At 45.8% G+C, this 13985-nt stretch overlaps 1 protein-coding gene across 2 annotated transcripts; it reads right to left on the reverse strand.

Annotated features, from left to right (window-relative positions):
* Positions 1–2713: 2713 nt before the first annotated feature.
* Positions 2714–13389, reverse strand: LOC138772339 (hepatitis A virus cellular receptor 1 homolog). 2 transcript variants are annotated; one of them, XM_069952668.1, is made up of 5 exons: positions 12862–13389; positions 7111–7449; positions 6421–6485; positions 5686–5791; positions 2714–3361 (listed from the first exon to the last, which is right to left on the reverse strand). In XM_069952668.1, coding segments are annotated over exons 1-5 (561 nt in total). In that variant the 5' UTR covers positions 12911–13389; the 3' UTR covers positions 2714–3359. The 2 variants fall into 2 exon arrangements, with proteins under 2 accessions (XP_069808769.1, XP_069808776.1); XM_069952675.1 differs by lacking the exons at positions 5686–5791; positions 6421–6485 and having other exon boundaries at positions 12862–13376.
* Positions 13390–13985: the final 596 nt, after the last annotated feature.

Raw genomic sequence — 13985 nt, forward strand, 5'->3', positions numbered from 1 at the left:
AGTTTGTATGCAGATTTTTCTCAAATTTTCATTCAGATTTTTCTCAGATTTTCATTCAGATTTTTCTCAAATTTTCATTCAGATTTCTCTCAGATTTTCATTCAGATCCATGTGAGCCAGTTCTCCTCAAGACCTCGCAGTATTTGTTGTCTGTTGTGTTTCCCTTCCTTTTGTTTCCAGTATTTGTTCACCTCTGTCTTGTCCCAACACAGTAGTTATCACACATAGTCTTACCTAATATTCACACTGGTCCATACATATTGCACCTTGGATACCCTTTCGTGTGTTTGGCCTATTGAGTAATTGTGTTGTATGATTGACCGGTATGTAAGGGAGCTCCCCATGTATGTTTGCTTTTATTATTTTGTTCTTTTCTCTTCCAGGTATCCAAGACACTACTCAGACACGCCAAGATAGTACACAGGTCTTCACAGTTCTCTTTTCCAGTAGGGTAACACATTTAACAGAAAACCTACTGTCTAACTGGCTGGAATATTGAGGGTCACCCGCCAGCAGTTAAGTTGTCCTGGCTTACACGTCAGATGGTTCACGCACTAGCTACCTGGTCGCCAGAGTACGTTAGGCACCCCTAGGTGAAGTCCTGCCACTAGGGTTTCTCATCCTCTCTCTCTCTTCTCACCTGTGCCTTGGGCGTGGGAAACACACACCTCATCACACTCACTCTCATCATTCATTCCTGTTGTTTGATTGTCCAGTCTATTCATGTTTGCTGCCTTCTAGATTCGCCGAGGTCGGCTCAAATTTGCTAGGGAGGTATGCAGTGTCCCAGAACATGCAGACTACTACTCCTATTATGCCCATTTCTATTTCTGTGTCAATGCCTGTTCTGGTAAGTGTTTGCACTGCAACTGCTGCTGGTTTTCCCCTAGTATTCTCTGGTATTGTGCATTTTCATGTGTATTCTCATGTGTTCCTGTGTATTACAGTGTACAGTGGTATGCAAGGCTGTTGATCACGTGACCTGTAACCATGGTTCCTCCAATGGCCGACTAGCTCTGGCCAGGAGCAACCATGTGACCTCCCACTTCCTCCTAACAAGTTAGTCTTCCCCCTGCTTCCAAGCAAGGAGGATGTGTGTCGTCCCTCTCCTGCCTCAGAGGAGTTGGGCTTCTTCTCTGCAGCTCCCACTTCACCACTAGAAGTGTGGATCAGGTGCTCTGCTATATTCAAGTCTTCGGCTGTATCTGCCTGCTCAAGTGACCGGATTCTTCTCTCTCATCTGGGTGTCATTCCGATATCTCTCCTCATCGCTGCAAGGATTCACAGCAAGTATTATTCTCAAGCTAATCCACCCAGCAACGCTATTCCTCTCATACTCCTACTCCCATCATCCGGCACGTATTCTCACAGCCTATGCAGCACCACTCCTGCTTTATTTGTCAAAGCCTGCTATATACCCGGTTGCATCCGGACAGAACTGTTGCTACTAGTTACCTCATCTATAATAAAACTGCTGTTACTGAACCCTGGCATTGGTGTCCACTAACTGGTGCCCTGACTAAGTGCAGCGAAGAATCGCATGCCCATCATCACCCGCAGATTCCACAGACCGGCCCTACAGCTGTGCCGCCCTCAGGCCTATACCGTGACAAGTATACACCCTGCAGCTGCCCCGGTCATTGCCCGCTCATAACACCAGCACTGCGGAAGTGGCCCCCAGGGGCCAGGGCATCGCACACACACACACACATCTGGGGGCCCCCAGCCCGGAGTACCCCTCCAAGGAACCAGCAGGCCAAGTGTCTATTCCCCTCCCCCCTGTGGCTTCCCCCATGTCTCCTCTCTGGCCTCCCCTTTCTCCCCTCCGGCATCCCCCTTCTCCCTTCCGGCATCCCCCTTCTCCCCTCCGGCATCCCCCTTCTCCCCTCCGGCATCCTACCTCTCCCCACCAGCCTCCACATCCCGGGCGCCGCGGCCTCCTCACCTCGGGTAGCAGCGGCAGCCTCACACTCCGCCCACCCGACGCGGCGCCCGCAGAGGCTCCACGCTCCCTCCCTGCGCTGATTTGATTGGACAAGGATGTTCCGGCGCTATGTCGGGTGGGCGGTGTGTGAGGCGGAGGGGCAGCCGCAGCGACCTGCGAGCCAGATGCGGCCATCAAAAGAGCCGCATCTGGCTCGCAAGATGCCGGGGAAAAAAAGATTCGGGGCGGCAGGCATTTAATCCGGGGCTGGGCCGCACTTACAGTAAAATTACCATTGAGGTAGGGGCCGCAAACTAGTGTCCTGAGGGCCGCAGTTGGCCCGCGGGCCGCAAGTTTGAGACCCCTGATCTAAGGAAACCTCGTCCATGCCAGGGATCCTTTCTCCATATTCGTCAGGACAGTCTTTATGAGGCAAGAGACTGTTCCCCAGTAGGACAAAGAGCATAAGCCGAAGTATCCTGTTGGCTGCCTTGGGAAGGCTCGAGAAGTCAGCTACAGCCACTTGTATAGATTTGGGGCTGGTACAACCCAACTTGGCACACTCTGAACGGGTTGGGTAAAAGGCAGTCTTCTATGTCTTGCTGCATATCATGAGTATGGGTATTCTCTATCTATCTGTCTGTCTATCTCCTATCTATCTATCTATCTATCTATCTATCTATCTATCTATCTATCTATCTATCTCCATAGACACACACTATAAGTTATCCAGTCATAAAAATATCTATGATAAATAAATTTATAAACAGAAATACAAAGTGTCATTGGTTGAAGCAGCAATAAGTTAACAAGCCATATAACAACAAACAAAAAAACACAATGTTCTCTTGCACTAAGTAGTGGTTGCAAACAGAAAATGAAAGTAGTACAAGCTGTAATGTCCGTATCCATAAATTCGGTACCATTTTATAATTTTCCTCTCCGGTCACATCCAAGGCGAAATTCAGAATAGCATTAGTTTCTTGTTATCAGACAGCAGTGCATTGTGGTACTTCAGATACAGTTACACAATTATATTGGAGCTGTAAGGTCACATGTCTGACAGCGGAGTGGAGGTAAACTGCTGTCTGTTTCCAAGGGCAACAGTAGAATTTTTGTTAGACTAAGAGACATTCTCTTCCTGGTTGTCTGGAAGGCATCAATTATCTCATCAGAGTTTCCCCATAAACAGCAAATTCTTAGGTAATCATTGATACTTGGGGCCTATGGACTGATACAGGGGGCTATATATAGCACTGGGGCCACCAAATAGAGACCTTGATCCAATCACAGATCTAGCCCAAAAAAACCAACACAAATCCTATATTCCAGTCAGCACCAGATGAAAAATAATAAATTTAGTCTATGATATACACATTTTGCACCATCTGATTCACAGGACTGGTTAAGTTATTCCACTCTGATGTTTGTCTTGTCCTAGAAAGAAATACAATGATAAAATGTATTATTAATAAAAAATAATAATAATAATTACATGTCACCGTTACATACTAAATGAGAGGACACTGGGTAATGCTGAAGTACGGTAATAGAACTAATAGACAGGAAACTGAAGTAGAGAAACCAATGCCAGACAGCTGCAGTTAAAGGGGGTTTCCCCATTAAGCAAAGTTGGTGTGTACCATATGTAAAGGAGTGTTTTAGTTACCTACATTAAAGCTAATCTGGTTTCCTCTCTGAACTGTGGCCGTGCTGTTGTCATACACGCTTTCCCACAACCCCCCTTGCTTACATACATGGTGAAGACTTACTGTCAATACTTCCTGGTCAGACTGGGAGATTGTAGTTGAACTAAAGAAGCTTGACCATATCCGTTGATGACTTACACTGGATTTTTTTAATTTTTTTTTATAAACTAGGGCTAGAAAGTTATACAGATTGGTATTTACTTCTATTTTTAAATCTGCAGCCTCCCAGTACTTATCAGCTGCTGTATGTCCTGCAGGAAGTGGTGTATTCTTTCCAGTCTGCTGCCACCTCTGTCCATGTCAGGAACTGTCCCTATAGAATCCCCATAGAAAACCTCTCCTGCTCTGGACAGTTCCTGTCATGGACAGAGGTGGCAGCAGAGAACACTGTGGCAGACTAAAAAGAGTAAACCACTTCCTGTAGGACATACAGCAGCTGATAAGTACTGGAGGGATTTTTAAATAGAAGTCATTTACATATAACTTGCTGACACCAGTTGATTTGGAAACTATTTTTTTTCCACAAAAGTACCCCTTTACATAAGGACTGTGTAGTACTCGATTGCCCCAGTGGTGGCGCTGTAGGAAAAATGAGCACTTACTGCTGGATTCAGCCACAGATTATAGATGATCTGTAATGAGTATATCTAAGTAACTAAAAAGGCTCATCTATAGCAGACAACCCTTTTAGTACTAGTGGGGAAAACATATACATAATCTAAGTGTTGTCAGTGTCCAGCTACTTACCTAACAGGTTCTTTTCTCTTCTTGAATTTATCTATCAAGCAGAATTTAAAATTATTTATAAATAACATTAAATAGAACCAACTCTCTATATACCGTGTCGCTAGACCTGTATTCATGGGATGCTATTGATTTACCAATGATCTACGCCCGGGAAATAATTGTGAACTGCAGTTTGGAGTGGGTGACTCCAAAAATACTTGTTAGGGTGCCTTCACACCTACCGTATCGCAGCAGAAAATCCGCTGCGGATCCGCAGCAGATCCGCAGCAGATTTAACTAAATGAATGAACACAGCATCAAATCCGCACTTACAAATCTGCAGCGGATTTTCTACTGCGATACGGTAGGTGTGAAGGCACCCTTTGGGTAAATTCAATGGGGCGGATCCGCAGCGGATACCGCCCCTGTGAATTCCAATTTAATTACATACTGGCAGCAAGATTGTCATTCCGCTGCCAGTATGTAAGTCCCAGCCCCATTAACCCCCGCCACCCTTGATAATACATTACCGGCAGCGTGATCCGACTGCATCTGAGGCTCCCGGAGATCCCACGCAGCCAGTCAGTGCACGGCCCGGCTGCAGTCACTGATTAGCTGCGCGGGACCTCCGGGAGCCTCAGATGCAGTCGGATCACGCTGCCGGTAATGTATTATCAAGGGTGGCGGGGATTAATGGGGCCGGGACTTACATACTGGCAGCGGAATGACAATCCCGCTGCCAGTATGTAATTACATTGGAATTCACAGGGGCGGTATCCGCTGCGGATCCGCCCGTGTGAATTTACCCTTAAGGGTACAAACACACACACTGTATACGCAGCAGATTTGATGCTGTGTTCAGTTATATAGATCTAATCTGCTGCGTATCTGCTGCGTATCGGAGCAGTAAATATGCAGCGTATACGGTGTGTGTGTTTGTACCCTAATACAGTTTTTACCCAAATGGTGAAAAATGGCCATCATACTGGACTAGCCAAAGATAGGGATTGTCCAGTATAGAAAACCTATTTTTATAGTCATAGTTCAGGATTCTTATCTCTTGGGCAACATAGTAGAGGTTATTAAGAGTGTGTGTCTCTCTAGATTGTGGAGAACCCATTTAAATATAATTTATGGGACAACTGCTTTTCAAGCTCCAAAATCTTTAACAGTGTCCCCCCATCTACTATGGGTCATTTATAATACTTCTTATGTGGCAGGGGGCTCAGTTACTAGGGCCCCAACACGTCTTCACTCTCTACAGCTTTGTCCGGATCCCATTTTGAACACTTTCCATAATACACTGGATGACATTATGTCACTCACATATGTATATAACAGCAACCAGAAGCATTACCGCCAGTGTGACACACGTTATAATGATATAGGTCTCATTGTTCATATTCCTAGGCCCAGAATTTGTGGGGAAATCCTATAATAAAACATATATTGCAAGATAAAATGGTTAGTAGCAATAATCTAGTAAAGATATACACTAATACCGATACCGACATCTAACAAACTTCACATTGTTGGCATCATTGTGTCTTTAAAAGCAACATCTCATGTATTATTGCCACTAGATGGCGTTACCCTTTCATAATATGTCGCCATCTGGTGACGTCTCAAATTATCGCATTTTGATAGATTCACACCATTAAAGTTTATGTATTATAAATGTTGCCTGAACACTAATTCACCCAACAACTATTACCCCTGAGACCCCCGTATTGTGCATGTACAGTATATGGTATCAATAGGCATAAGGGAATATGCCACTGCGGGACAACTCCAGTGGACTTTCTACCTTCAGAATCAAGATGCTGGTATGGTCCAACATGCTTGATCCTTATTTCACCCAACATCTACCATGTCAGGGGTGGAAACCTCAACACACATTAATTGGTTGGCCAGTCATGCCAAAATTGGTGGGTTTACCCAACATTCATTTTTAAGCTAAGTAAATCATCCCATATTATATCCAAGACAGTAGTCGCCCTGTAGTAGCCCTGGTTGCCTATACAGAATCTTCTCCTGGGTCTTGACCAACTGTATAACAACCTGAGCTGAGGTGGTGAAGGTCCCATGGATGGGAGGAGTGGTGGGCTGTTCTTCATGTTTTGTACCTGAAAAAAAGTAAAAATATCATAAAATAATCAAGAGAAGCAAAGGGCTACAGAGGAAATAGTGCTAGGGACTTGCATTGGTGTGAGAAAAAGCTGGGGAGAAAATAGTGTTCCTTGGGCTTGGGGAGATCATGGTGATCATGCTTAGTTCTTGTCAGGCCTGGTATGGTTGGCCTGTGAGTGCTAGAGTTAGGACCATCATTTACATTCAATTCAACAGCCAATTCGAGTTATACCTGAAAAGAGTTTTGGGAGACTTGCTCATCTAGAGTGGGTTCACACTACGGAATCCGCGCGGATAAGTTCCGACGGATTCCGTTCGCGGCGGCGCGCCTCTCCGCCATTTTATGGCCAGGATTCCACCTTCCGCCTAAAGAACTGACATTTCACATGATGGCATGGTGCACATTTTTAAAAGAGTAGTAAGGGACATGACCAAATACACCATCCGCATAGAATTAAGGTCTCCAATCCTGGACTCTTAGGACATGGAAATATAAAGTATTTTAGACTAGGACAATGCTAAATTGAGAACATTACCAAAAGTTTTTTTCGAAGAACACTACTTTTGTGACCTTAAAGCTTTGTGACACCATGTTTTCCATATGAGGGAACAATTACTTACTGTCATTGACCTTCAAAGTCACATCTGTCATCTCATCATTGAACAGTCCTGGGATCTCCACCCGGCAACAGTACGTTCCTTCATCTTGTTTGGTGGCCCCGGTGATGGTCAGGGACACGTTTCCTTGGCTAATATTCCCCAGTAACTGGTATCTGTCAGATGTTCTCCGGGTCACTTCTGGACCTTTAGTCTCCAGAATCGTACTTGTACAATAAACCTGTAGAGGTGAACACTTGTGTCGTCCCCAGCACGTGGTGTAAGTCCCTTTACTGGTAGAATATTTGCACGGTAAGGTCACCGTTCCATTTATCCCAATCACATATTCTGACGATGAAACAACTGCAAATTAAAGAGATTTGTAAGAATTTAAAAATAAAATAAAAATTTCAAATGGATCAATTTGACTCGAAATTATACATTGATTTCCCAAGAAGTAAAGATTGTTGAAATCTTGTCAAAAAGTTTGTAGCAGTAAAATTTGGTTGTATAGGTTGTAGGCTTGTCTGGAGATGTGGGTTTAAGTTGCTTTTAAATGTTTCAATGGTGAGTGGGAGTCTGATGTGTCGGGGTTGTGAAAGTTCCAACGTGTAGCCCCATGATGGTGAACCTATGACACTCGTGTCAACTCTGACCGGTGTAGCTATGTTTGCTTAACCCCTTAAGTAAGGACCGGGGCAATTTTGATTTTTGCGTTTTCGTTTTTTCCTCCTTGTGCATAAAAGGCCATAGCAGTGGCATTTTTTCACCTAGAAACCCACATGAGCCCTTATTTTTTGCGCCACTAATTGTACTTTGCAATGACAGGCTGAATTTTTGCATAAAGTACACTGCGAAACCAGGAAAAAATTCACTGTGTGGTGAAATTGAAAAAAAACCCACATTTTGTGTTTTTAGTGGATATGTGTTTTTACGCCGTTCGTCCTGGGGTAAAACTGACTTGTTATATATGTTTTTCTTGTATCTGACGGCCTGTAAAAAATTCAAACCATTGTTTACAAATATACGTTCCTTAAAATCGCTCCATTCCCAGGCTTATAGCGCTTTTATCCTTTGGTTTATGGGGCTGTGTCAGGTGTCATTTTTTGCGCCATGACGTGTTCTTTCTATCGGTACCTTGATTGCGCATATACGACTTTTTCATCGCTTTTTATTAACATTTTTCTGGATTTGATGCGACCAAAAATGCGCAATTTTGCACTTTGGGATTTTCTGGCGCTTACGCAGTTTACCGTACGAGATCAGGAATGTGATTAATTAATAGTTTGGGCGATTACGCACGCGGCGATAGCAAACATGTTTATTTATTTATTTACTTTTATTAATAACCTGGGAAAAGGGGGGTGATTTGATCTCTCATAGAGATCTCTGCGGCATAGATATGCTGCAGAGATCCATGAGATCGGCACTCGTTTGCTTTCGGCTGCTGCAGCCGGAAGTAAACGAGTGCCGAGCCGGGGACGGCGCCATCTTGGAGCGGTCCCCGGCCGGCTTCAGAAACGGAGATCGCTCTTCCGGGACAACGTCCCGGAGGAGCGATCTCCCCACTAGACACCAGGGATAACGCTGCAAACGGTAATCGGATGCAGCTGTCAACTTTGACAGCTGCATCCGATTACTGTATTAGTGGGCACAGCGATCGGACCGTGCCCGCTAATACCTGCGGTCCCGGGCTACAAGCGGCACCTGGGACCGCCGTGGTTCAGAGCGTGGCCGCCGCGCGGCCCCGCTCTGAACGTCCTTACCGACCGCAGGGCGTAAATATACGCCCGCGGCCGTTAAGGGGTTAAATGCAGTCGCAAGGAGGTATGATGCTGCATGCCGAGAAGGACAACGGCATGCCCCAGTGTTGACGCAATTACAGTATCCAGCCTCTGGCAGTGCTCACAGGTATCCCACCGCACATATCACCCAGACTTTGCATGCTCCACGTTACCACTTTGTTGATTGGATGTGCAGCGGCACTAAATTCCTGCACAGCCTAGTCCATGTCTGAAAGGCTCCACACTCCTACTTGCGGACCTGACCATTCAGCAAGCTGGTGAGAATGCTGGGGGGTGAGATTGCTGGTGAAGGAATGAGGGGGCAAGGGACTGGGGTGTATGCTGTTGAAGGGAGGGGGACAGGGGGACTGGGGGTGTATGCTGGTGAAGGGAGGGGGACAGGGGGACTGGGGGTGTATGCTGGTGAAGAGATGAGGGGGCAGGGGCACTGGGGGTGTATGCTGGTGAAGAGATGAGGGGGCAGGGGCACTGGGAGTGTATGCTGGTGAAGGGATGAGGGGGCAGGGGCACTGGGAGTGTATGCTGGTGAAGGGATGAGGGTGCAGGGGGACTGGGGGTGTATGCTGGTGAAGGGATGAGGGTGCAGGGGGACTGGGGGTGTATGCTGGTGAAGGGATGAGGGGGCAGGGGGACTGGGGGTGTATGCTGGTGAAGGGAGGGGGGAGCAGGGGGACTGGGGGTGTATGCTGGTAAAGCGATGAGGGGGCAGGGGGACTGGGGGTGTATGCTGGTGAAGGGATGAGGGAGCAGGGGGACTGGGGGTGTATGCTGGTAAAGCGATGAGGGGGCAGGGGGACTGGGGGTGTATAATGCTGAAGGGAGGGGGTGGGGGAGTGGGGGTGTTCTGGTGAAGGGATGAGTGAGCAGGCGGACTGAGGGTGTATGCTGGTGAAAGGATGAGGGGGCAGGCGGACTGAGGGTGTATACTGGTGAAGGGATGGGAGAAGGGGGACTTGGGGTGTATGCTGGGGAAGGGATGAAGAGGCAGGGGGACTGGGAGTGTATGTTGGTGAAGGGATGAGGGTGCAGGGGGACTGGGGGTGTATGCTGGTGAAGGGAGGGGGTGGGGGACTGGGGGTGTATGCTGGTGAAAGGATGAGGGGGCAGAGAGACTGGGGGTGTATGCTAGTGAAAAGATGAGGGAGCAGGGGGACTGGGAGTGTATGCTGGTGAAGGGATGGGACAAGGGGGACTGGGGGTGTATGCTAGGGAAGGGATGAGGGGGCAAGGGGGACTGGGTGTGTATACTGGTGAAGGAATGAAGGGGCAGGGGGACTGGGGGTTTATACTGGTAAAGGGATGAAGGGCCAGGGGGACTGGGGGTGTATGTTGGTAAAGGGATGAAGGGGCAGGGGGACTGGGGGTGTATGTTGGTAAAGGGATGAAGGGGCAGGGGGACTGGGGGTGTATGCTGGTGAAGGGATGGGGACTGGAGAAATATATTTTTGTTACTTAAACTATAAATGTTGCAGAATTATGTTGTTGGGTTTTTTTGGGTGAATTTTGTCACACCAAGTTGAAAAAGTTGCCTATCACTGGGTTAACCAGTGAAGGGGTTGGAGGAGGAAAGAGACAGAGGAGGAACAAGAGGAGATAGGAATTTACCAAGCAGTGGAGTGTGAATTGGGGGAGTGCAACAGTATGGAATAGAAGACCACAGTAAATGATGCTGCAGTAGCTCAGATGATGAGGGCATCCACTAAAATTTTTGTTGGGTCAAAGTTCATTAAAAAAATTAAAGGATTTTGAGGTAGAAATGACAGAACATGATTGGATTTTTAATGTCTAGTTAGATAATGGGGTGGAATCAATGGTTAACTGGAGTAAAAGAACTTATAGGACCATGGAAGAGTTATATTGTTAGTTCTGGTGGGGAAGTTAAAAGATATGGGGTAAAGATGAGGAATTAGGTTTTCCCCTTGTTGAGTTCTAGAAAGCAGACGGAGAATGAAGCCAAGAGATCATCTAGAATATTGGGGAGAAGAGAAGTAACATCTAAATCCGAGAGGTAAATTTGAGTCTCTTTGTCATTAAAGTGGTACTAAAAACCATGGGAGCCGTCTGTGAGCCTATGGACCATCCTAGGCCAAAAGTATACATAGAGAAGAAATGGATTCCCAATGTAAAGTCTTAAGAGACACCAACAGAAAAAGGGCAAGGCAAAGAAGGGGGAAGACACTCGATCATTGGTTGGTCATGTAGGAAGAGATCTAGAAAAGGACCAAGTCTGTGACACCAGTGGTAGAAAGGTTTTGTAACAGTAGGAAGTGGTCAACTGTGCTGAAGGACAGGTCTATATGGATAGGTCTAATTGATGTCATTGATGACTTTGGTTATAATGGTTTCAGTAGTAGCAGTGGTGGGGGCCAAAACCTATTAAAAAAAATGAGTTTGATGTAAGATGGAAGGACAGTTCGAGGTAAATGTATTGCTCTAAGACTTTTCAGGCAAATGAGGGTGGTGAGATACGACTGGAGAAAGGTCAAAAGCTGGCTTGTTACGTAGAGGTGTGATGGTTGTATAAAAGAAGAAGTGAAGACGAGTGATAGGTTGAAGAGATGGCTTAAGACTGGGCTAAACCTAGCAGTAAGGTTGGAGGTGAAGCAGGATGAGTCAGCAGATGGTGAAGCTTCTCATCAGTAGAAGTTGTGGAGATGGGTTGTGGGGACTGTAGGTTGAGGCCTTATCTGAGGTTTCAACCTTGTTTTTTGGTAAAACCAAATGAAGTAAAGTCCTCGGCTGAGATAAGACATGTGAGAGGTGGCCTCCCGTCATGGAATAGGGAGCTGAGTAGTAAAGTTATGAGAAGTTTGTGGTTATGAGACGATATATAACGGTAGTGAAATTGTTCTGTTTAGCAGACGTGAGGGCAGACTTTAAAATGAGAAGTGCTTGCTTGTAGTCCATCGTTAATAAGTTGTTTTTTATATATTTGACAGGTTTATATTTATATAATGACAGGTTTTTCTCTCTCTTTTTATGCATCCGAAATCGCTATGTGCTTTAGCAGCTGCTGCCTGACATGTAGGACTGTGGTGGTCATGCTGTTGTGGTAGTATCTGGAAAAAGTGCACTATTCTGGAGATGTGGGTGACTCAGATATCAGGTGTCTATGGCTGGAGACAAAAGTCCTACCATCACAGACTTTTGGGTTAGTGATGTTTTTACCAAATTCAAACACAGATTAGGAAAGTAGGTTAATCTCAGATTGTATCTGGATACCTTTACTTAGGAATTTCCTTAGACCCCCTTCACACTTCCGCATTTCTTACCATAGGGTTCTATTGGGCACAGACACTCTTAAGGATTATTCCTCTTAATGCACAGCTTCGCAGTCTGAGCTAGCGCCATCACCCGGGCAAGTGCTGCCAGGTGCTGACACTGGCTCTTTAGCTGTACACGCATACAGTTAAATGTGGCGCTGTGTTTGACAGGGCCGGGAGACATTGACCCCCGGCCCTGTCAAACATTTTCTGGCCAGAGGCAGCATTATGCCTCCGACCACAAAAGGCCCCCCTCTCTCCCTCAGCACTGCGGCGCATGAGTGACACTACTCATGCTCTTGCCAAGCTGGAAGAAAGAGAAAGAAGTCAATCGGGAACACCACTGCAGCAGGTAAGTATGTATTTTTTTTCTCACCAATTTTTATGGTCAGGAAACATTGATGGTTTCCTGAAGCCTCCTAAAAGGCTTTCTGATCAGTGTTTCCTGGCTGTAAAAATGGCCACAAAAATGTGACGGGGGGGGTCCTTAAGGCCCTATTACACAAAGTGATTATAGTCTGTATTTGGCCAATATCGGCCGTTACAGTTAATAATCCTCTCTTGTAATAGAAGATTCCTTATCTGTTTAGTTTCTAGTTAATCCATGATGAGATAAAAGTATACTAAACATAGGTAGTAAGATAGAGAAACCTACAAGAGGTCAATAGACATACATAATAGAGATAAGGCACGTGAGGAATACTTACCAGAGAAGACGCAAAGAAGACCAGATATGGATACAATCAAGAAAATCATCTTGTGAAACGCCTGTCCGAAAGCAAAGTGTCAGAAGTTGGAGAGTTATTGTATGACAGGAAATGAATGGGAGGAAGTTCCCTAAATAAACTGTGATGTATATGGTGGTGTATAATCATTTGTGTTCTGTGTAGCAGCATGAAGTACGGGGCATAAAGTCCACACATGACACAAAAGAAGAAACATAAGCAGAGCGGTCTTTCCCATTGGGCAGGGTAGGCAGCTGCCCAGGGGCCCAGGATTCATAGGGGGCCCCTCTCGATCGCCCCTCCCTCTGTCACCAACTTGCTGATGTTTCTGATAGGTGGAAGGGCAGGAGCTTCACCGTGCTGTTCCACATATCTGCTGAGCTGCAGGGATACTGGAAGCCGGAGTGAGGAAGCGCCCCTCCCTGACAGACGCGTCCTCACAAAGCTGCAGCTGTAAGTAAACACTCAGCTTCATTTCTCTGATTCCTAGTAACTGTGAGTGGGGGTCATGACAGGGGCCGCACAGATTTACCCTGAGGTAAGGGGCAGCAGTCCTGTCACAATACACATGTGACTGCAGCACATCATAGCTGTTCATCAGCATCCCACCACCAAAGAGATGTATAACAGCAGAAAACAGTGTGAACATAGTCATGAGCTGAAGTGAATGGGACCTGCTGCACTACGCCACAGTATATGTCAGAATCCCTTTCGTGATAGCTGTGATGCACCGCATAAAGGCAGTGTGAAGGTATATATATTTTATAGGTCACATAACCTCTGATAATAAAAAAATAAAAAATAAAAACTCAAACTTTTCTATAAAATAAAGCTTTTTAATGTCGCAGTTTTGGAAAAAATCAATATGGGGGAGATTTATCAAACTGGTGTAAGGTATATTTGTCTTATTTGCTCCTAGCAACCAATCAGATCCCACCTTTCATTCCTCATAGACTCTTTGGAAAATAAAAGGTGGAATCTGATTGGTCGCTAGGGGCAAGTGGGCCTGTTTCACTTTACACCATGTTTGGTAAATCTCCCCCTATATGAATATATGTTTAGTTCAGTAATTCTTTAAACCCGTTTTTAAAAAATCTGTGACCACA

This window comes from Dendropsophus ebraccatus, chromosome 1 (assembly GCF_027789765.1).
Source record: "Dendropsophus ebraccatus isolate aDenEbr1 chromosome 1, aDenEbr1.pat, whole genome shotgun sequence".
Lineage (NCBI taxonomy): Eukaryota > Metazoa > Chordata > Amphibia > Anura > Hylidae > Dendropsophus > Dendropsophus ebraccatus.